General features: G+C 36.8%; 1 protein-coding gene across 8 annotated transcripts in view; it reads left to right on the plus strand.

Annotated features, from left to right (window-relative positions):
• The window catches only part of LOC126858772 (protein scalloped), a 157,007-nt gene that overhangs the window by 106,601 nt on the left and 25,066 nt on the right, over positions 1-25,340 (plus strand). For all 8 annotated transcript variants that reach the window (XM_050609324.1, XM_050609329.1, XM_050609332.1 and 5 more), the window contains 2 exons: positions 6,788-6,912; positions 10,443-10,581. In XM_050609324.1, coding sequence (XP_050465281.1) covers positions 6,788-6,912; positions 10,443-10,581 — 264 coding nt within the window. The remainder of the gene's footprint in view (positions 1-6,787; positions 6,913-10,442; positions 10,582-25,340) is intronic.

Genomic DNA, 25,340 nt, shown 5'->3' on the forward strand with positions numbered 1-25,340 from the left:
CGTGAGTTTCGCGCGCGGTTAATAATTTTCTCATTCACCTGCGTGCGCTCTCGTTTTCTACGAGAATATAATGCGGTTAATGATTCTCCTGTCGATTCCACGGCGACGGCTCGCGCTCCCTGTTCTTATTCTCGAGGAGCATTCAATTATTGACTTCAATTCGGAGTCGACACACATTAGCATATCCCTGAATAATTCATGGTCGAACGGTTAATCCTGCAATATGTAAATTAATCTCTCTAATTGCGCGCGACAATACGACGAGCGTTACAGCTCCCCTTCCCCCTCTTCCCAAACATGCCTTCCCCCCCCCACCCCCCGAATCATTCGATTTATGTACATATTCCCGTTTACTTTAACGAGACGGCGGTATAATTTTCTCGCGTAAGCTTCGCAATTTATTTCGCTGGTAATTGTGAGACGTGCTCATAAAATGCAAAAATTTTATCCAGTCGACAACTATCGGTCGAATAACATATCTCTTCGTGAAATTAGTCGCGAGATAATGGTGTTTAATATTCGCCGTTTCAAGATTTTTTTTTTTTAAATCCACCGGATGTTGGATGCTGCGTTATTTTTCGCGAATCTTCCGTCCCGCAAGATTCCATTCCTCGTTGGAATTATCTCGTCCCAATTTACTCCGGGATCTTAACGAACTGGTCTTGGATCTGTACCCGATAATTACCGCGCGTCAGTCCTCCGCTAATCGCCTTCGTGCAGCGCGAATCTCACTCTTGAGAGAGAGAGAGCCGAGTCACCGTTTGATTTTACGACGATTCCCACACCGCGATCCTTTTCCGCGCATAATAGACAACCGCGGCGATGGTCGTTAACGAATGCAGCGAATGCGCGCGACGGCGAGACACATTGATCGTGGAAAAACATTATCGAGAATTTCTCTCTCCCTCTCTTTCGTCGAGACTCGAGGCTTGGCAAAACTGCTAATTGAAGAGGTCGCGAAAGTGGCTCGCGCGCGTTTGTTCGATTTCCATCGCGTTATCTCGTTTTCCCGCGCGGATCCATTCTTTGCCGGATGCATCGGACTGTTTTCCCGCACGCGGGTTATTGTTTATTTTTTTTTTTTTTTTCTTTTTCCGCTTTCCAAGAATTAAAGAGGTGAGCGCGTATGCCGTAGCTCGATGGAATCGCATTGTTTCGTTTTTCTCTCCCGGGGCGCGTTTCCGGGATCTGGCCAATATTTTCCGCGCGATCTCCCCTTCCCCTAGTATTCCCCGGTTATCCCTCTCGCTAACCCACGCGCTCTCGCGAAAAGCTTCAAGTGCGTTTATTATTTTTCCCCACTTTTACCTCGTCGTTCCCCCTCGCGCGCGCGCGCGGCAGGCGCGTCGTTTGCGTTGCTTGCGTCTGCTTTTCTTTTCAATCGCTCGCGCTCCAAATACAAGAGAGATGATTCACCCCGCGCTCCCGGTACTCTGCGTTCGCGTACAACGAATGAATACGTATCTATACACGATATGAGGGGATCGCGAGCTCGCTTGTTTTTCATTGAACCAAGCGGCGATTAATCACAATCGCGCGCGTATCGAATAAACGCGCACCTGTAGCTGCGAGGCGAGTTTTTCAGCTCGCTTGGCACGGACGCCAAAGAAATTGAACAGCTTGACGCGAGATACTTATTATTTCATTATCGACGAAATTAATAGTTGGAATTTTCATTAACCGCGAATTGATATAGGAAGAGGAAAAAATATGTATAGGCATAAATATAAAGATATGGATAAAAGTATACAAGTATAAATATAATAATAAATTTTACTAGTATTCTCAATTGAAATATGATTAAGAAATAATTTTTTAATTATAATCTAGAAATGTATTGTCTAGACATTATGTTACAAAACAATAAACAAAATTTTATTAATATTTAATTGAATTAAACATATTTTTTTTTATTCATTATTTATATTATTTTTAACCATTCTGTTATACTGCTCCGCGCTAAATGCATTAATACGAAACAATAATTTCCGCGTAATCGTTTCAACAGTTTGTGTCTTTATGCTGCTTAAGCGATATTTTATCTAAACTGTATAACGGACGCTGGACGATTAAGCCTGATTCGTCGCGGTCGATTTGTATTAAGTCGACTATATCGCGCACGCTCTCTCTCACGAACTTTTTACTTTGTCCGTGGTTTTCCGCACGTATAATTGTTCGATAATATCGAGACGTGGCTCGTGCCAGAACCGATTAGAATTCTTAATGGCTTGCATAAAAGGCGGAGCACGGCGCGAGCGCGTCGTCTCTTAATAAATTTTGCGACACGGCATTAAATTCGCGGCCGGCATCGAGATGATAATTAATTTTTTCCGGAAATTTACGTGAGAGAGGAAAGACTCGTCACGGCGTTATAAAAATGCTTACGTTTTTGTCACCATTATCTAACGTGTCGACGTATCTTCATGACGATATTGTGACAATATTACAATGTTATCATCTGACAATACTCGTTATGTTGAAAAATATTCAGAGCGTCACGTAACTTTTACTTCCTTGAATTCTCCAACTACTCTTTTTGTCCTTGATAAGAAAAATATGATCTGTCAATATCTTTTGTAAAACGATATAAGGAGGGAAGATATAAATAAATTTAAAAATTAAACAAAAAATTTTCAAAAAGGCGTAACACAGAGAAGAGGACCCATTTTTCAATTAATCTCCGACTAATTTCCGACAGCCTTTTTTGTCATTTCTTAGAAGAAACTCAAATATTCTATTTCAATATTGCTTTTGAAATTATAAATTACGTAACTCTTTCGCATCTTCTTGACAAGATAAATGCTGCCGCATTTCTTATATATAGATCCGCAAAATGTATTCGATCGGATGAGAGGATAAAACCAAATGTGAAATAATCGGCAAACTAAATCAGGCTTTTTCGCTTTCATGCGATCGGCGATAAATAACTATCGATGCTTCGCGAAAGATTTTCCGGCGTTTATGAAAAGGTATCCTCGGGACCTCCCCGAGTGCGTTATCGGACACATTGTCGTTGTCGTCATCATGGCTGGGTTGCCGTACGTATATGCATCTATGAAAGTGTGTTTGCACACGTTATACCGCGCTCGGCACGACCAACGTAGGGACAAGAGAGGCGATATATAATGTTCCGCGATATTAAACGGGACGCATTCCACCGAAGCCACCCTCTGGTCCCTGCTATGAATGCTTCTACGCGACCCCCGTCTCCTGTCTCATCCCCCCGTTCTGCCTGCCGTTCGCCCCCTCGTCGACTATCTCCGAAAAGCGAAACGAGGAAGAGAGAGAGAGAGAAATAGGGAGGGAGATAAATAGATGAATAGAGATAGAGAGGACAAACCTGGCCTACTCGACCAGGACCATCCCCGAATGGTTATACGCCAAATTTACAACTTAGCCAGTGCCACTACCACCACATATATGGCATTCACTATCACCCTCGCAGCGTGCAAACTGATATATATGTCTATTATATATTATACTATGTATAATTTGAGGATAAAGCAAGTGAGAACATTTTCTCGATGACGAATTCGTCGAGAGGTCCGGAGAGTTTGAAAGAATAATAGTTTATTTCACGAAATTTCCGTACTACAATTTTTTTTTTTTTTTTTTAATTGAAATGCAAAGATAAAATCTAAAGTGTACGAATAATTTTTACTTTGTGTATCAATATCAATGTTTTCTGGAATAATGATGCTTTTAACAAAAATTACGATATGAAGTTTTTGACAGCTGTAAGGTTCACTGCATTCGCGATATACTGCGGAACTAAACTCGCAAGAATGTGTTGAAAGATGGACGTGGCAATCTTATTCTCGCAAATGTTCGCGACATTCCAAACATTCATCTCTCTCTCTCTCTCTCTCTCTCTCTCTCTCTCTCTCTCTCTCTCTCTCTCTTTCTTAAGTTTCTTCATTCGTCGCATTGTTGCAACCTCTACTACGAGTGTTCTACATTACCCATAATTCTCATTTCAGTAGAATCTCTGCGAGATTCAGTAATTTAATAGTCTAAACAGTTGAATTAATGTAAAGTATAACAAAGCAATATTAAGTGTTATATTGAGAAATTTTATTTAGAGGCGTACATGCAATGTCTTTGCATAACCGCTAATAAATTTTATTATTTAATTGCATTGCTATAATATTTTTTTCACGGTAAAAGAAATGGAAAATAGATTATTTTTTGATCTTCTAATCTAAAATCTTGTAAAATAGAAAATCATGAAAGCTACTGATGCCGCACAATTATGTTTTTATGAGATATTTATAAATTATTTATAAGAGATCTTTAAAGAGATATTGATAAGTGTGACATGAATCTGAAAAAGCTTTTCCTTAAGATGCAAATACAGACAGTTTGGTATCGCTCTGCGAAACTATGTATCATACTCTATTACAAGATTCATTAAATATCACTTTAATTACATGCGGTTTCCAGTAGAAGGTTAAGCAATTTACTGAATTCGGCCTATTCAAGTGACGCGCGCTCGCGCTCGCCACCGTCCCTCTTCGCGAGCCGAAAATTTGTCGCGACTCGATCATTACTCAACAAGCCGGACCGGACACGGAGAATCTAGCACCGTAATATCCTAGCACCGAGCAAAACGGAGAACGGAGAAGGACGTGGCACGTTCGCGATCGTAGTAGTAGCCGCCTGGACATTCCGAGGTTTCGCCGACGAGAGAGCGAGCGTGAAAGAGAAAGAGAGAGAGAGAGAGAGAGAGAGAGAGAGGCGCCTCCCCCTCAAAGTTCCTGCACCCTATCACGGTCGTGGTCATACCCTATCCTTCATCCGAACATTTCCATCCCTTGGTGGGTAACCTCCATCTCTTTCTCTCTATCTCTCTCTCTCTCTCTCTCTCTCTCTCTCTCGTCTCTTCCTCCCTTGTCTGTAAGCACGCCGAATGTAACCATACGTCATCCTCTGTGATCTATGTTTTCTGCCCGTTCCGGCTCGGACTCTTGCACGTGCACACGTGTAACGCACACATATCGGCGCGCGCACATATATACGTAGCTCGTTGCACGTGCGTCTCGCATCTCTATTAAGCCACCGCTCATTTTGTAGACTGCATATTGCATTCGCATATTCACCGTTGGCCGCGACGATCGCCCGTGCATTTTCGCGAGAAACATATGTACCGAGGATTGACTTGCTTATCTTCTTATGCAGGATGTCGCAGACGTGCCTTTCATACACAAGTCGAACAATTCTCTAGTCTCTAGCCGGATAAAACGCGATTGATATTTTTAAATATTTGCTATACGTAAAAAGGTATTACCAAGAAATTTATTTTTAAAATTAATGCATTTTCTTTTTTAAATACAGAAATTAAATGTTAAGATAAAATATAAATATATATATATATATATATATATATATATATATATATATATATAATAATAGTAACGCAATTTTTTTTCAAGAATATGATATATTTTTCTGCAAACGCATAAAGTGTAACATGTAACACGAATAACTATATATAATTAATAATAAATATATAATTAACAATTCTTCAAATAAGTATAATTATAAATATAATTAACAGTACTTCAAATAAGTATATAATTAACAATTCTCCGTCTTGTTTCTCCCCGAAAACTGGAATATATTCGGCACATGCGCACAAGCCTCCGCGAATGATTCTCCGATGAATTTCGTCATCGCGATGAATGCCATACAGGGGGATGAAAGGGGGAGAAGGATGTAGGGGGAGAAAGGGATTGAACGGGGCCGGGGAGGGAGGGATAGGGGGATAGAACACTCGGCTTTCGGGGGTGGTTGTTGCTACGGGATCGGGATTCGTACCGCCACCGGCAACCCCCGTCGGTGATAGAGGTCTTTTCCGGGGGTAACACACGCACTCCACCCCCGGTAGGCGGAGTGTACCGCCTACGAGCTACCCCCACCTGCCATCGTGGCACTGATACGCGATATCAGCGAACACTTGTTGCTGCGACGAGCGTAGAAAGCAACGGCGACCAAGTGCCGTCTCTGTCCTCTTCCCCCCGCCACCCTCAACCCCTGGGACCGCGATTTTTTACGTGCTGATTTTTCCGTTATCACTCCCACCCCGAACCCTGTATGTACCCCTCCCTCTCTCTCTCTCTCTCTCTGCCTGCTGCCGTTTCCCGTAACTAATCCGATAGGATAATATTCCGCTCTGTCGAAAATGAGCTCGCCGCACGATGGCCAGCGGAATTAATTCGTTATTCCGCAGCGCGTACATTGTTAGAAACAATAACGCACGTGAAATTGGGAATTTATATGCAGGGTGTCCCGGAAGTATCATAATGGCTTTGACGGTGAAACTATTAGCGATTGGGAAATTTTATATTGCAATGCTTTTTCCTATATTGTAATTAACAGCATTATATTAATATTTGAATTATTATATTATTACCGTTAAGATTTATTATTATTATCATTATTATTATTATTGTTAATATTATTATAGAAAGAGGTGTAATAAAATTGAGATTATTTTCTTTTATTACACATATTGTCCGTTTTATTTTAGCAATTTTTATTTTTATATATAATTCTTTCATCTATTTGCATTTCAGTGCTATTCTTTCGATACCATGAATATAACATCTAACACATACACTTTTGTGGAAAGTTAATTTATGGTCATTACTTTCTGCTGCGCGAAATAAATTCAAGTCATTTTCGTAATTTCATCTCGCGGGGCGCCTGAGCTCTGCGAGCGCAGCTTGAGACTAGAATTTTTCCGAGAAAAGTTAATAAACCAAAATTGTTCCTCGTTTGTTTGCAGGCAGTGCGGTGGCTGCAGCCGACACCATTTCCGCGCCGTGGACCCCCGCGAGTTCCGGGCCGCCGCCCGACGCCAACGGCTCCGGCTCGGATACGAAGAACCTCGACGTTGGCGAAATTAGCGATGTAAGTCAACTATGTCAATTAAGAACGACTGCGCCGAATATGAATGCGGATGCTTTTTTTTTTAATTTTAATTAATTATTGCAATTAACTGCGATCGAAATTTGAAGAAGTAAGCTTCTTTTCCGATCTTTGTCATGCAGAAATACAACTCTTTAAACTATCGTAGTGTTTGAAATTAATTAAATAAAATTAACCAAAGGGTATTTATCGTTTTACGCGAAGTTGTAAACAAAAATTCTCCGCGAAATATAGATTTAATTTTTTGAGGTAATTATCAAAATTAATTGAGATTTTCTTATCAAAAATTCCCCAAAAGATCTCGCCGAAATATAACGTAGGCATAAAAGATTTCTAATCAATTTTTCTTTATATATACATCTTCTGATCTCGTAGAGTTTTTCAATTGTAATGCATATAACAATTTTTTCGAAAGACTGTTCTGTAAATTTTTTCAAACATCTTAAAAGACTTTTTATCTTTTTATTTAATTCTGATTTTGATACCTTCAATCTCATTTCGCGCTACTGTGAGCGAAAACAATCATGCTCCGCATCTTGGATGAAAAGCGTGTCAAACAAATGGTCATTCGGTTATTAAAACCTTTTTGTTTTCAACGTACGGGCACGCGTATTTCCACTCGTCTACAGTTATGGAATAATCATCCTCGATTGGCATCCGGTGTTTCTTATCGAACTACGCTCGCTCGCGAACGGCCGCGTTAGTGTTCGCGTAATCATCCCGTACTCGCAAAACCTAGCTGGCCTCGCGCGCTTCTCGGCGGAACATCCATCTCTTTCGCGCGCGAAAAAAAATGTACGATTAAATACCGCGACTTTAATAAAATCGTTAGAGGCCTACCGACCGCGAATGCTGCAGACGAGTGAGTGCCACTGGACACGCGAGTATCCGCTTTTGAACACCTGGCCGGATGTCGAGGACTCGGTAATGTCACTTTGTTCGCGTCCGTTCTTAAACGGTCATTCATCTTTCGTTGCAGTTGCAGCACGATGTTGCCACTGTGATTCAGCATAACGTACAATCATATATACAATGTTTTTTGTACAATGATTGTTTTGATTTTTTTTTATACAGTATTAGTGAGTTATTTTGATATTTGTATTATTCGTTATCGTAAACAAGAAACCCATATAATAAAATGTATCATTTTAATTATGTTAGTTGCTTCTTACTTTAAATAAAATTCTAATTTTTTTAATGGGCATATGATACAATATGGACATGATTTAAAAAGTTTGCATAAATCATATTTTCTGTCTAAAAAATATTGTCAAACTTTTGTATCAAAAAAAAAAATTTTTTTTTAAATAAAAAATTAAGTGGAAGATGACACATTAAAATAGTCGATTTTATATAAGTAATAATTTTTTTTTTTGGTTATATATTATTATAGCCTTTTAAAACTTTAAATATTTTTTTGCTAAAATATAATTTAGCTTTTTAGATTAAATTAATCTTAAATTAAATAAAGAATAAAATTTTATTATTTATTTATGCTTGCAGAATTTAATTAGTAAATAGATAACTTTGTAATTAGAATATATTTTTTATTTTGGCAGAGAAAGAATTATTTTATAATTTAGATAAAGAATTGTGTTCTTAAAAATCATCACATGTAAACTTTATAAGAAATTTAGCATCTCACCAAGAGAGGGATTAAAAATTGATAATATAATTTATATTACATAATAAATTTTACATTTTTTTAAATCTTTGCGTAACATTAATTTTTATACTAAAAAGATCTACTCAATGTCAAAAAAGTAATCTTTAAATGGAAAAATTGTGCAACAAAAAAATTCCAGCAAGTTTCTCTAACTAATAAGCTTTGCTGCCTCAATTAAAGATTAAACCGCTTTGTCGATTATTTTTAATTTATTTGCACAATTTATTTGTGCATATGTTCTACTGTAATAGGACCAAATAGTATCATGGAAATTTGTGGAAACATTAATTTATTAATCTTAGCACATTCAAATTGGGTTAGAAATACAATATAACTTTGAAGTTAGACGCCTTTGCAATTTAACCTTCTCTCCTTGCTCTTTTTTTAATTTCTTCGATAAAAACATTTAGACATTTTACTCATTTATTATTTATTATCTTTCTGTGTATTATTTATTATTTATGTAAGTTACTTATTAAGTTTTAAGTTTGTTTTTTATTTATTCTTAACGAGATAAATAATATTTCTCTTTTTTCTTTAATATAATTGGTAAACTGTTTTCATTGATTTAACAGTTCAAACGAATATCAATTTGGTGGCGTTTATCAGTGATCTACTCTTAACTCTCGATCCTCAAAGCGAACGAGATCAAATCGAGGACTTTTTTGTACCATCTGGAGAATCTGCCGTTCTGGATTGCGTGCTCGACGATATTATATCGAACATAGCGAACGTGACTAGGGTTCTCGGAACGGACCAGCTTGTGTTTCCTCGCACCCTTTCCACACTTCTCGGTATCTAAACGCTCAGGATAATCGTTCGTTTCTCGACTCTTCGTGCAGCACGGAGGTTTTAGATTCGTTGAAATTCCGGTGCCGACGATTACCGTGGACTAGGTGTTGTTCCCGTGTATCGTACATTCGGGCAAAAAACATCCGACCGACTCCCTTTGCCGGATCGAAATAGAAGATATCCTATGGAATACCGTGCCGCGAAGCTCGATGAGACGGACGTACGAAAGAAGAACGGAAATAGATCGCGAAAGGCTCCCTCGATTTGTCGAGAAAGAAGAGAATCGAGAGCTCAGTCGAGGTGCCACGTTCCAGACGGCTCCTGGAGATCTTTTGTTTCGAAGGGAGGGGGTCTCCGTGATGTCCAGCCAACCTCGCGGATCGACCCGGTGGATAAATCGCACGCGCGGTCAGCGACAGAATCGTAGATAAATGAACTTTTCTCGTGTTGAACGTGCCCAGGTCGCCAAAGTGCATCGCGGCGAACACACTCTCCCGCAAGACGAAATGCGATCGTGAAGAACGTGACGAATGTCCGCGCGATGGATATAGTAGTTCCGAAAAGACTGAGAATGCTTCCATTCGAATTTAATTGCAATATATGTTCAAAAACAAAAAGATATTTATCAATAATAATTACTTTGGCTTGATTGTTTACAAAAAAAAAAAAAGAAAAAAAAATCCGCATAGAAAATACATGATTTAAATCGTTCTGTCGATTTTATCTTTACACCAGAATGTAAAGGATTAATTAATTATTAAAGGTTATTAATTAACTAAATAAAAAAGAAAATAAAAATACAATAGATAGATACTAATTTATAAACTATGTAACATATTTTGTCACGAGTGTTAGGCGATATTCATTTTTTATTATATTTATTATATACTACGTAAAATTAGCCAATTAATTTTTCATAGTATCTTTTTCTGCAGATGATAACCATTAGAGCTTAATTAAAAGTGAAAAACACATGACAATAAGTGATGTGCTGTAATTGCAGTTTGCTCTCCCGTTCTTAGATTGTTCTAAATTAGATGATCGTATTTTCCAGGACGAGAAGGACCTGTCGGCAGCGGACGCGGAGGGTGTGTGGTCACCGGATATCGAACAGAGCTTCCAGGAAGCTCTTACCATATATCCGCCATGCGGTCGACGCAAAATTATCCTTTCCGACGAAGGGAAGATGTACGGTGAGTCCCGTAATTTCCTTGTCTATCGTTCTTGTGTCTCTATTTTATAAAGACACGTTCTTTTATTAAGAATTTAAGATTTCATAAATTTCTCATGCGTATACATGATAAAATTACAAAAGTTGACAAAAATTCTTCAATGAAAAGACTAGGCTAGATTAAATTAATACGCTCGTGACGTTTAAAAAATAATATAAACTCGAAAAGCATGAAATCTCTTATGGCTTTATTTTAGAGTTAATATAAAAATTAATGTAAATATTTTTAAAAATATTTAAAATTTTTTAAATTTATTTAAATAATTTTAATATAATTAGTTTTATCGTACAAAAAATTTAATACAAAAAAATTTCTTTGTTTTTTATTTTTTTTTTTAAATTAGATTACGATTCGAATGATTTAAAAATGGTATAATTTTTATAAATGACAAAGTTGTTATAAAACTTGTAGAATAGCTTTCGATCGACGATCGATTCAAATACGCTCGCGTTTTAGCAAGATCTATTTCGATTGAACCGCAGGTCATTCATTCGTTTGTTCGCATTCGTACAAAGTGCACCCAAGATAAGCACCTGGAGAAAAGTCCGAGGAAAAAACTTTGTTCTCCTGTGCAACCGCCACACAGGAAAGCACAACCTTCTCCGCTCGTTTTCTCTCCCCTTCCTCCTTCTCTTATCGTACGTACGGGACGACGGCGGCGGAGAAACGTCCAGACACGAGGCGTCGTTATTGCTCCGGTGCTGAGGTCAGTCTACGTGACTGACCAGATATTGCTTGGTACGAGACCGGCGGTACCGCCGTGTGGCCACCACCGTAAACCATTAACCGCCATGAACTCACCACCGGGGCAATAACGTCTCGTCTTCGAGAAGGAGAATATTCGCCCCTTTAGCCCCAGCGCGAACTCCTACTTGTGTTCTTTTTTTGCGCGTCTTTTGTATTAATTTTCTCTCTCCTCTCTCCCTCTCTCTCTCTCTCTCTCTCTCTTTCTCGCTGAATTCGTATCTTCGCCCTTTTTTACGGGGAATGATAATAAATTGTCAGCGGGTACATGATATCTTCGGCAAATGGTGAACAAAACTTTTCTACGATGACGATATTCTGATCTCTAGGAAAAAGTAGTGATGAATAACAAATGGATGAAACTTATAAAATTGCGTATATATAAAATTGAGTTTTAAATTTTATATGTAACATTATATTTGAATAGAGGTATATTTTAATAAGTTATTTATACATTCATATATATAATATGTATAATAGTTGATAACCTTTTAAGAAGGGGAGAAATACAGAAGTAGCATATCTCAAAATGTTTCGTAATGAGATAGATTTATTTAAACTTGTATAAATAAGATATTTTTTTAAGTTCTTTGAAATAAAAGTAGAGTGGTTCTATTTTTTTTTGCGCAGACGAATAAACTTAGAAATGGCCATCTTCCTCAATTAAAAGAATTAAAATTAATTTTTATGGCGATTCCAAGGAGGATGGATAATTTACGTCGCGTCTGTTATTATTCCCGAAAAAAAGGCTGCAAACGAACCCTGAAATTGACTCCGCTCGCCTCCGCATTTGCGGGGTTACAACCTGCGCCATATACTGCCACTTTCCTTTCATTCTTAAGTCTTGGTGAGCGAATTTTCCAGACTGTTCGGCAGGAGAACGTAGGCCGCATTCGCATGAATCCCATTCGTTAGGGCACAATGTCGCTTAATTTCCGAAAGCACTTGGCGCGAAAAGCCAAGCGGGTGGCAATTCAATCGTGGTGCGCGCGCTCTATGAAAATGGAGCTTAATTCAAACTCCTCCGTGTCGACAGTACTGGTGGATGAAAACAGCAACAGCGACGACGATCATGACGGCGACGACGACGAGGACGACGACGACGGCGACGACGACGACGACAACGATGTCGAAGCGGCGCCGTATCGCTGCTATTCTCATTTCATTCTTACTTCATAGGAATTTTAATAGCAGCGTGTGGCATTCATATTTTATAAACTCGGATTATTATATTTTGATATAACATCTATTTATAGTAAAATATCTTAGAAAATGGAAATTAGGATAGAATTGCTAATTACTAATCTCTAAGACAATTATATTTTAATGTTCAATAATAATTGAAAATTAGATAGTAAAATTAGATTTCAGTAGATACTAAATTATATGTCTTAGATAATTTTTAATTGATTTAAAAGACATTTTAACAGGTTTATTAACAGGTTATTTAACAGGTTTAATTAATATTGAACTGTTTTAAATATTATATATCCGTGAATGAATAGACTTCTCTATTACTGTCACCTGTCAAATGTAATTTTTATTTCTTACGTACGTATTCTATGTATATATATGTCTAGATATCTAGTATCGGAAATTTTTTTTCATCTCGTAAATTAATTAATTCGTGACATCCTCTGAGATGAAACGAGTGATTTTTATAGTACAAAGTTGCACTGTGTATCTCAATCGAAAATTGCTTTCGCGCGATCTCGTCGACTATCGGGAAGTCGAGTGGATAAGTCGCTCTTTCTCTCTTCGGCAAGCAGTTTACCCCTCATGGGGTAATTTTCCCCTAGCATTAAGGAATGCGAAAGTCAGCGATTCTTCGTACAGACGATGAAGGAAAGAAAGAAAGAGAGAGAGAGAGAGAGAGAGAGAGAGAGACAGAGAGAAAGAGGAGAGAGAAACGGGCGCGCGATGTAAGATCGATCCTTCGACGTCACGAAAGACGAAGGAGCAGCATCGCCGTCGACGCCGTGTCGTCGTCGACGAGATGCAGGCCGATCGTCCGCCGGATGGAAACAAAGGATAACGAGGCGCGAAAATCGCTTAACGCGATTGGCCATCGATCCGACGGGGAGACTTATCTCGCCCGTCGTTGCTCACTCGCCGAGCCAATAAAGGAGAGATCCCTCGGCCTTTCCGCGGGATTAAATATCTCGGGGCAATTTACCTCCTTCAATGCTCTCTCCCTTCCGCATCTTTCCGCGTCCTACCTCTCTCCCTCTTTGTCCCGTCCGTTTCTTTTACCCCGATCCCGTCTCTTTCTCTCATCTTACGGCGCCGACGCCCACGCCGAGGGTTCACCGACGAGAAACAATCTTGACGCGATACGAGAATTCAATTGATCAATCATAAAAAATTTATCGCGCGCAGCGCACTATTGTTATTGATAAATATGATGGAAACAATTTAAAGATTTCACGAAATCGCAAAAATGCTACACTTCCGGATACATAAAAAGAAGAAAGAAATCGATAGCTGATTTTTCATGAATAAAAACGTCAATAATATGGAAATTATTAAATGAGAAATTAGAAATATTCAATTGAAGGATATTAGAGAGATATGTACATAGTACATAATTTAAAAATGAATTTTTACAGCTAGCAAAAAACATGGAATTCCACCAAAGAAAACCCTATACTCTGCATATTACAAATTTAAAGAAATAACAAAGCCAACATGCGTCTAGCTACACGAAACGTCAATTCATTGTAAAAATTCGAACGACTCGAAAAAGAGAGAATCAGATCCGATATAATCTGGCCGCTCAGGCTGTTCTATAGAATTTAACGAAGACCTGTTAATTGCCCTTGATGGGAACATCTGAAAAAGCGCCCGAGGGAATTTCACTCGCTATAAATTCCACTTGTTTCGCCTCATAAACCTATCGCACTTTACAAAAGAACGAGACATTACGAAATCAGCGCGATGCATGTACCAATCTTGGTCTCTTTCGAAAATCTCTCGGGCTTCGCTTGTCGGTGAACGCGCGACAACTTTTTGCGAGCGCAGTCGATAGTCTACGAACAATGTCAAAGTGGACTTCCTGTGTCGGAGCTGCGGCATATCGGATAGATGAGGAGAAGGAGGGGAAAGAGCTCGATATTCTTTGTGGCCGTTTTGCCGAGGTGGAAAGGATCTCTCTTTCTCTCCGTCGACCGTTCCTTCGTCCAAACGAAAAGAAACCGCACCGTCCCTTCCCACGAAAAACTAGATCCTTCGTCCTTACGTTCACGGCATCCAACCAGCAGAAATAAAAGGCTCAGCTCTCCTCGCATCGTCGCCGTCGGGTTACGGAACAAGTAGCGAGGACGCGTTTAGAGGAGCGTTTTAGGTTCTTGCTTATACATCAGAAAAGAAAAATTGCCGCTACCGCGTTGCGCTGCTGCGGTCTCCCGGAACACCTCCGGAGCAGCAGCGGCTTTCAATGGTGTAACTTCCCTCCCGCGGGTCAATGTTCCGGAACGAACTCCGTAAATATAGTTTCTTGCAAATTTCCTCGTCCCTTTCCCTTACCCCTGCTCACCACTTTTTCCTCCCTCCGTCCACCCGCTTGTTCCACTGCCAGTTTCCCGCGTCCGTCCGCCCGCTGGCGTTTACCAAGTAATATTATACGATCGCATCGAGATATACGCTACTCTGTCAGCGACTACACACGAGAGAGAAGCTTTTGAATAGATTTTCCGAGCTATCGAATTTCCCGTATCGGGATAAGATCCGTACGACGCAATCTCTCCTCTCCCGCGATATATCGTTACGTTTACGTTAATCGAGAACGCCGGATGTAGATCGATGAATAATGGAGGAAGAAATAAATTGGTTTCTCGATTGCGAATTATCTTTATAGGTATAAATTAACATCATAAATATTTATCAACTAAGAGGAAACAATCGAGGAATATATAGTTTGATATTGATTTAAATTATTAAGATTTAAAGTAATACGATGCTTTTAATATCGAAATACTGTCTGCCTTGCCAGATATATGGAAGGAATTTTTTCAATTGAACGATTTGTTCACAAAACTGCTTTATTATTGTGTATCAAAAATTTAGTAAAAGAGATTTAATAAAAAAAGAATGGAGAAGATTGTTCGGAAATCAAATCGAATGTAATAGAAACAAATTAATGATGTTTACAGCAACGCGTTATCCTCCCCCCAGATTACGTATTTAAATATCTTTTAACCGGCTCTGCGTCCATATAACTGCGAGGTAAAACGGGACGGACGAAGCGAACGAATGAATGAGAACGAACAGGTAGCATGCCGCTTGTTGTGAACTCGAGCCTGCATCGCTCCAGGTCGTATTTAAACAGATAAATCGACCGACCCACCCAGCTGATCTTTATACGCGAACGCTTAAGTCATCCGCGTGGCAAAAATCTGATCAATCTTTCTTTGAATTAATATGAATCGCCGAGACATTTATGCCAAATTGATTTGGGCGGATATCTAATCCGTTGCGTATAATAATATATTTTTTCATTGGCCAACAAGATAATTTAAAGGCACTTTTTTTCTTTTTCTTTTTTTTTTTTTTGCTAAATTTTTTTCCAAAACATTTTATATAAATATCATTGTTTTTTTATTTCAAGACGTAAATGTATTTCTCGCTTGCGAATCTAATATGAAATACAGGAGGAGAGATATATCCCTTATGCGCGGACCATGATGCAGGAACGTGCGAGGATACAACGGTACGCCTCGGCATTTATCTGATCGCTAATAACACGTAGAGAGCTATCCCCGTCCGTTACTGGGATGGCACGTGATCTCACGATCACGTACTCTCGTGCTCCTACGCGCCTTATGAAGCCCAGCCGTACGTGCGCCATCGTATCCTGGTTTATGGGTCATCGAGTCGGGCGTCATCGCAACCGAGAAATCGCGCCGTGGTGAACGTCGTGAATCTCGATCGTAGATCGGCTCGCCGCGATCGCATCTTACGGTCGCTCGTTAATCCGCGCTCCGTTTATGATGACATTCCATACGCGAGAGCACAGTCACTAACTTAATGAGGAAACATAGAAAATTCTCTATAATAATAATAAAATATTGCTGAATTATTATTGTTTATTGTTCTTTTATTTTGAGATTAAAGAGTCTTAGAAAAGTCTTTAAAAAAGTCAATTCCAATTTTTTAGAATATTCTTTTAATTAAGTTACGTAGTGTAGATAACAATTATGTATATGATATATTTAGTATGTAAAAACAAATTTCTATGTATATATTATCTAGTATACAATTTTTTAAATTTTGAGTTAAAATATTTTTCTTGTGGAAAAATATTTTTTTTTTCTTCCCATATATATACACACGTATACATATTTTGTTTGGGTATAATTTGTGTAGTTTATAAAAACAAATGAAAATGAACGTAGCAAAATGTCTACATTACACGGAGAAAATTTTATGATACAAATTGTACAAAAAGTACATTACATTTACAACATTTTATGCAAAACTGAAATATTGATAATAACATTAAAATATTTATTACTATAAAAATTGCAAATTCAATGATTATCTTATCAAAATGTTTAAATTACAAAATTACGTTTTGTAAAATATAAAAGGTTGTATATATAATATTGCTGAACAAAAAGTTACAATGATCCATGATTACAAATATTATATTATAATTATTTATACTACAATATTTTCTCCGTATATGAAAGGAGAACAACCGATATGATTTCGCGATGTGCGGAGGACAAAAAGATAAACGACCTACATCTATTCGTGCAATACTTCTTACTTCTTTGTGACATAAAGCGATATCGATTGTTCTCGTTTCGCGAGCTGCTGATATGATTTTCTTCTAGTTTCCTCGAAGTTCTTCGACGCAACTTTTTCTCGTCTTTGATACGCTTTTTCTTGTCTGTCCGACATCGCTTTGTATGGGACACTCGGTGCATCTATCTGAGAATACTTTAGACAAAGCCGCATTTTGGGAACATATTTAGATAGTTTGCTAAAAGCTCCTAGAGAGATTAGGTAAGGCTTACTGTTGTGTATGGAGTGCATCACCGCGAGTAACGAGGAGATTAAAGCAATAATAATATCTCTAACGTAGTCAAGTGCAGTCTTCGCCTGGATGCTTTAAAACAAAAACGCTAAATCGCGTTTATAAAGTTGAAGTTAATCAGTTTATAAGAAAAACGAAAAATTTTCACAACAATGATATTATGTTAATGACTCGAAATAAAAAAAAAAAATTGCGACTGAGAAAAGAATGATATTCGAGATTTTCATTAATATTTGCGGATATAATAAATATCATATTTTGAGAGGAAATTTTTTAAGTATAGTTATATTTAATTTACGATATTTCTAGTACAATGTTAAAGAAGAAAAACATTTTTAACGATTAGATAATAAATCCATACTTAATTTTCTTTTCTCAGAATTTGATTTAATTAAGTAAATAGCATAGTGTTGACTAATGCTGAAAAATTCTAGTATTTCTGAAACAAAACTTTTCATTATTAAATCAACGACTCTGAGAAAGGGAAAAGAACACTTTTATACATTTATGAGTATTTCAAACTGTTGATGCAATCTTCGTGACTCGATAGAATATCCTATATATCGGTACAAATGCCCAAGAAGATATAGTAAAAGGATTGTGGGAGATAGTGTGAGTGCGTACAAACCGCTGTTGAGTATAGTGCGTGGAAGAGGAGGAGGAGGTGGTAGTGTCCAGTTATTGACCGACGGAAGGAGGGTGTCTCAAGCGTCTCCGATGCTTTCCCCGACAATTCTGGAACCTTTGGTCACCGCGGCGATTCAATAGTCTCGATGAATTTTCAGATTCACAGAGTATATCAAAAGTCGTTCTGCTCTGATTGTTCCTCAGCAAAAATTTCATTGAGAACCACATAACTTGTATTTTTTTCTTTAATTATATTTTTCTTGCAGATCAAAATTTTATTTAACGTAAAATCCACTTGCAGATAAAAAGAAGGATAGAACTATCTGAAATATAAGACTATTTAAAAGCATGTAGGGTGAATCAAACATTATGTAAAAATATAAAAAAATTATTACGAATATATATATATATATATATTGTATATATACATATATAAAATATTTATTTATCTATTTTCAAATTAACTATTTCAAATTATCTATTTTTAAACTTTGAAATCGAGAATAGCGAAATTACAAAAGGAGAGATTGTAGATCCTTATTTATTATATAATTAATTTTAATTATTTTCAGGATTTATATTACATATATCGAATATTTTATTCGTAAATTGATGTAGGAAATAGTCATAGAGAATTTTATAACTAAAAAATCTCAGAATATAATGAAAATAACGCTGAATCAAAAGCAGTCATTGAATTACATACATTAAATGATATGAAATCGCACTTGTACTTTAAATATTTCATATTTTTCGTGTTTACTTTATAAATTTAATAAACATGTAGTTAAAATTACTATATTTATGATATTATTATATTTTATACTATTGTATCAGATTAAATATGTTACTATCAATTCGATTAGTAAAATATATGGATTAGTCATAAAGGAATATCTTTGCAATAATGCAAATCTTAAGAGTAAAACAAGATTTATTTTAGATTTGACAAACCATGATCTTATTTTTATGATTATAAGGAGCTGTAAATACCATAAATAAAAATAAATAAAAATCTGTAGGGGATTAATATCATTAATAATCATTTTAATATTTATTTTAATTATAAATTATAATGTTTCTTTTTAAATGAAATTTAAAAGTTATAGGAAATAAGTTATAGGAAATTATATACAATAAAAGAACGCGTAAATGAAGAAAAGAAGATACATAGAAAAGTATAGAGAAAGAGAGAGAGAGAGAGAGAGAGAGAAATAGCTTAAGAGAAAAAAAATATGAAATATTAAAAGCATATAAACATTCAAAGCAAATTAATTGATTAATTAATTAGACTGACAAGTTGTCATGAAAATTTTCAGTATTTAACAAATATGTGATGTCAAACGCCATAAAGTACCAATTAGTTTCAGTGATTTTATAAAGCAACGAATTTTCAAGTAGAATGATTCAGGTAAAAGGAATTCTTATATGGGATGGCACGATAAAAGAAGGAACTGTCTAACGTTGGCGGAATCGGTGTCGGTTACGAAATAAAAAGCGTCAGGCGGATAATTTCGCGTGGCGAGTACGGGAGCGCGTTAACGAGATACGGAAGCGCAATTTCAACGTCCTTTCATGCTTCCCGAAGCGACCAGCACGGTGCCCCGGGGGAACTCCTTCCTCCTAAGAGGACATCCACTCCGCTCCTTTCGCAACCGTAACGGCGATACCGATTGCCGAAGCTCTTCTTCTTCCTTCCTTCTCGATATCCGATCCAATAATCCGATACCGAGCGGCCGTCGGAGCGTGAAATTATGGGCATTGACACGACACTGCGAACTCTCCTCCGCAAGGAGACGTCCGTTCGGACGAGACGACGAGTAAGACGAATCGCTGAGAGATCATACTTTCTCTACCGGATCCGCCGCGCGCAGATACACATTGGATACAGAGGAACACAATGTTTCTCAATTTTTTCCGCTTGACAGAATACTTTTTCGAGTGGTAAAAATATTCACGAAATATTCGAGTCAATAAATATTTGATAATACAATATTTTGTATATTTTATATAATTGAATTAATCTACATAGATTATTTATAAACTCTGACGGAGCTTATATAAATTCTATGTTATTATTATGTATATGTACAGACTAAATAAACTCGCATCAGTAAATATAAACGTAAACATAAAGAGGCGCAAATATTTCTCACTGCTGTGATAGAGCGCGTATACATATATACATATATGTATATGTATAGGCCCGTATGTGTATAACCACGAGCGTGAAATTACGTATGTATTCATACACACAGTTTCCTTGGTCGTCCAGTAGACGCGGTTGCTGGATAGGTCGACGAGGGATGTAATAATCTGCGTCCGCATTGTCCGTCTTGCCGGGCATGGCCGAGTCCTTTGACATCTCGCAGAGTTTAATTAAACTCGAGCGTATAATAGCTCCTGGACGACGACGACGACGACGACGGGGAGGCAGGCAGGCAGGCAGGCAGGCAGACCAAGCGAGCGGGCGAGCCGTCGTTGTCCGCCGACGCTCGTCGACGCCGCGTTACCCTGCCTGGCATTTCGTAGTCGGCGCCTTGGTTGTTTTGCGGAGGCCCCGTTGGGACGTCTGCCTGTCGTCCCATCGTCCCACGGGAACGCGAAAGAATCGCCTAGAGATATCTCTCCGGAGAGAGACGGTTCCGGTGATTTGTCGACCGAACAATTTTTTTTTTTTTTTAATCGAATTTTTCCAAGGATTGAATTAAGCAAATAAAGATAATTCTTACATGTCTACCGTGCAGACATTTTTACACTTCTTTTCTTTAAATTGTATCGATCCCGATACAATTTAAATTTTAACACGGTAGACATGTAAGAATTATCTTTATTTACATACGATAACAAAGAGAATGAAGAGAAATATATAAAATAGGTTGCACTTTGAAATTAGTTTGTTCAATTTTTGTTACAAGATGAATTATAGAATATGCACGTCAAAATAGAATCTATATTTCCTATAATCTTGAAAGTTTGTAAATTTGAAAATGCATATTATTTCTATTGTCTTAGAATATAAGTTTGTTATAATTTTTGATTTTTTTATTAATCTTTTGTTTTTACACTTTTTTCTTTTTCCTTGCTCTCTTTGAATCTTGAAACTTTTTTCGCTTACTTACATAACAACTTTGAAAAGAACTGTAAGGAACGAAATAAAAGGAAAAGAGGACGGATCTGATAAATAATAATACTCATATATATATATATATATATATATATATATATATATATATATATATTATATATTGATATGAAATTGAAATTACTTTAGTCTCATTTAAATTTGAATTAAAAATTCGAAATAATTAAGTCGGCAAAATCTACTCAGACAATAATTGCATTAAATAATCTGTATTTTTACATCTACATTGAAAGATCACAATCAGTTTTTTATCTACTAAAATCCAAATTTTTCTTAGATAAATAAAATTTATAAATCATATATCTCAAATATTAAATATCTATTAGTCAACTACTTGTTTATGAAATAGTTGAGAAAATATATCGATATCTATAATTCCTATAATTAAAATATATCACAAAATAAAAGATTCTAAATCATTAAGGTCTTGTTAATTCTGATTGCTGAAAGCAGTATAAGCACTGGCAACGCGCTTTTTTCTCGGCTCACCCTTTTTAAATTTGATTTCCCTGATATTAAAATGCCTCAAAGGCGTCGATGATGCAAACGCCACCCGTTGCGCGCCATTAATTTCGCACCGGGAACCGTCTCTTCTTCCGGCTATATTCGTGAGCGAAAGGACGAGAGGTGGTGGTCGGTCGCTCGCCTCTCTCCGCCCAAGAAAGCAGCCAGGTATTTTAATTAGCGCAAGTACGTCGCGTTTCATATTTGTACAGGGCGAGAGCGCTTTGGCGCGACGTAATGAATATTAATTCGCGGAGGACGTTCTATCTTTCTCTCTCTCTCTCTCTCTCTCTCTCTCTCTCTCTCTCTCTCTCTCTCTCTCTCCCTATTTCGCTTGTACTTTTAGAAATATAGGAAAGAATGGCGCGGAAAAGGCCTTCGAGCCGGCCGAAACGATCACCCCTTTTTTCCCTTTGCCTCTTCGAGATTATTGCTATTCTCTTCTTCCGCCTTCGCCCTTTAATAATTCAAATTGCGCGGGTATTTTGCTGCTGTTGGCTGCTCTCGCCTCTCACCGATCTTTACATAAAGGACAATGTAAAAATGGACAACCGGGTCTCTCAATGAATGGTTGATGCAATAATCGGCTTAATACTCAAGGAAAAAATTCTGCAATGTATTATATAATAATACGAGAACATGAAATCAGAAAACAGAGAAGTCAGATTGAGGGTGGCTTGAATAAAAAAATTTGTAAAATATTAGCAAAAAGCACACATTGTTTAAAAAATTAAAGGTAAGATACATAATAAAATTGTATAATATTAGATATTAGAGATAGAGTAACACAGTAGATAATAAATATATAAGAATTATTAGATATTAGAGCTAGAGTAACACAGTAGATAATAAAGATGCCACGCGAGCAAGAAAAATGACGGAAACACGATCGAGAAAAGCAGGAAAGTTAATAAAATACAAAAGGCACGGTTGGCAATAAAATGACACAATTCTGTAACGTTTGAGGCACGATGCGGCATAAAGATAAATCAAGACGAGAATCAGAAGAAATGCGAAAATATTTGAAAGCATGTAGATTGAGGCCAACAGAGAGGAAGAGAAGGAAAATAAAAATGCAACGATGTACTGTAATAAAGTCGCGACAATTTTATAATATTAGTGCAGCGTAGTAATAGAGAGACGAAACGAGAGAGAGAGAGAGAGACGAGGTGCAAACAAGGAAAAAAAAACCGTATAAAAAAGAAGAGAGATGAAACTGTCCACAAGATGTAAAAATAGTTAAATATTCTCAACAAACAAACAATATAATATATAATTAATTTAAAATTCGAAAATAAAGGTAACCTTTGCTAAAATATATGGCGCATTGCGCGAATAGGAGAATGTAATTATAAAATCTGAAGAAAAAATATAGGAAAAGAAAAAACACAATGTACAATACGTGCTCGTCGAATAAAAATACGAAAATGGAATCACTTAATGTGATGATAAAATAATAAAAATAAAATAATTAATATAAATAAAGACAATGATGTATAAAATAATGTATTAGAGAAAATTTAAAAAATGAAAGAAAGAATATATTAATAAGACAAAGTCGTGCAGTTTCGCACGAATATTTTTTCACGTAACGAGAATGTTGAATATTTTTTTTTCGTGTTCCACAAAATGTTTACTGAGAAGTAGATTTTTTCATAATTTTAATGATATTCCAACTTTTATTCAAACTTAATTATAATTTTTGTTATTCCAATGCAAAGCCATAAAATGAAGGACAAAAAAAATAGATATTTTTATATATTATATTTAATTATACAATCTTTTTTTACAATAGCATTTAATGTGATTTTTTTTGCACATTATTTTGCATATTATTAATAACTTTCAAAGAATAAATAATAAATTATATATCATTTGATTTATCTATAATGATATTTCTGTCTTTTGGTAATCTTAGAAATATTTTTTTGTTTCAAAAAATGAAAAAGAAACATGTATTATAATCTCTAGTCGAAGACCGCAAAAAATGAAACAACGCGACAATAAAATCGCGAGGATTCTAATTTCGCAGCGATCTCATAATGAAGAGACAGAGCGAGTAAAAACGGTAAGTGAGAGACGTGGGTGCGAAATGAGATAAAAGACATAAGAGACCGAAACGGATGCAGGACAATCGCGCGAGCGAGAAAAAAAGGATACGATCAGAGGGAGGAAGAGGTGAGGAGGGTGGAAGTAGGGTACGGAGAGAGAAACATCGCCCTTACGCAAACTATGCGCTCACTCGAAAGATCGTTTCAAGGTTTACGGAAGGCGTATAATCCCGTTTATCGTCCTCGTAAATCCGTGGATATATACTCCTCGGTATTCGTCGCCCACCTATCTCTACTCTCCCTCACTCTTCTCCTCCTCTCCTCTCTCTCTCCGCACGCACTGCCATCCACCTCTCATGTGTAGGGAAACTCTGGGTGGTGCTTTAATCCCTTTCCATTTTACGAGCGCCTTTTACGAGCGCGCCTTGCAGGACCGCTCGCGCCGATATGCAGGTTTCGGAAACGAGCGGGCTGTCTCCTGGCGGTCTCACGCATCTAGTGTTCCAAAAATCAGATATATACAAGGTAATTGAACATGATCTTTGGTTTGAGTACGATTTTCAACGTTGTTTGCATTGAGATTTGAAGTCTTTATTTTACATAAATCTGAAATATGAATTTTATTTTCATAAACAGTTTAATCGAGGCTCGGAAGATTATCAAGATATTTGATATCAAAATATAAAAAATTACAACAGAATTCTCGAATAAAGTAAACCAGCAAACTCCGATCAATTTTGTACTTTACGTACTTTTTTTTTATATCGAATTTTTATACACATGGAATAAACGAAATTCTTGATTTTCTCCGGAACACCCGGTGGTATATGGAGTCGGGGCGTATCCTGCATCGTTCGTAAAACTACCACAGCGGGATAAAATCGTCCGCCTGTATATCATGAAAATTGCGCACGAAAACAACGGAGCGGTGGCATCGTAAAGGGAAGGGAACGACGACGACGCGATTCGATTCTTCGTTTTCGTTGCGTAGGAGTAGCAAATGGGATTTCGTGAATGCGATTCCGTCGTGTTGCAACGTTACTCGTCAGAATATATTTTCCACATATATTTTATACGATAATCCACCCGTTGTGTTGTAGCTTGCGCGTAAAGCAATCTAACGATGAAGTTTCGACATTGATTACATATCGAACTTGTTCAAAGCAAGTTTTCATATAACGTGCATGTCACTCGTGTTAAACAGATATCTTTTCATATTATCGTGTATTTATTGTATTAAATCGAGATCGATCTCGTTGGTGTTTGTTAAACAATATATCAATATTTTTGATAAAAAAATTACTTGTTTAAAAAATAAAAAAATAAGGTAAATAAGGATAAGGTAAAGTACAGGATAAGAAATAAGGAAATAAATTAACTATAGATTTTTTTTCTATCAAAAGATTTCTTTAGGTTCGCAAAATGGCATTAAAATAAAACTAATTGTTTGTTAATTCGACACATCTATGATGAATTTTAAAAACATTTTAAGATTTAAAGATTATATGATATATTGATTATTGATAAGCAAATAAGCATTATATATGCATATAGTTTGATGTTTATTTCTATGTCGAAGACAAAAGAAAGAATTGTGAGAATATTTTAT

Source organism: Cataglyphis hispanica, chromosome 2 (genome assembly GCF_021464435.1).
Source record: "Cataglyphis hispanica isolate Lineage 1 chromosome 2, ULB_Chis1_1.0, whole genome shotgun sequence".
Classification (NCBI taxonomy): Eukaryota; Metazoa; Arthropoda; class Insecta; order Hymenoptera; family Formicidae; genus Cataglyphis; species Cataglyphis hispanica.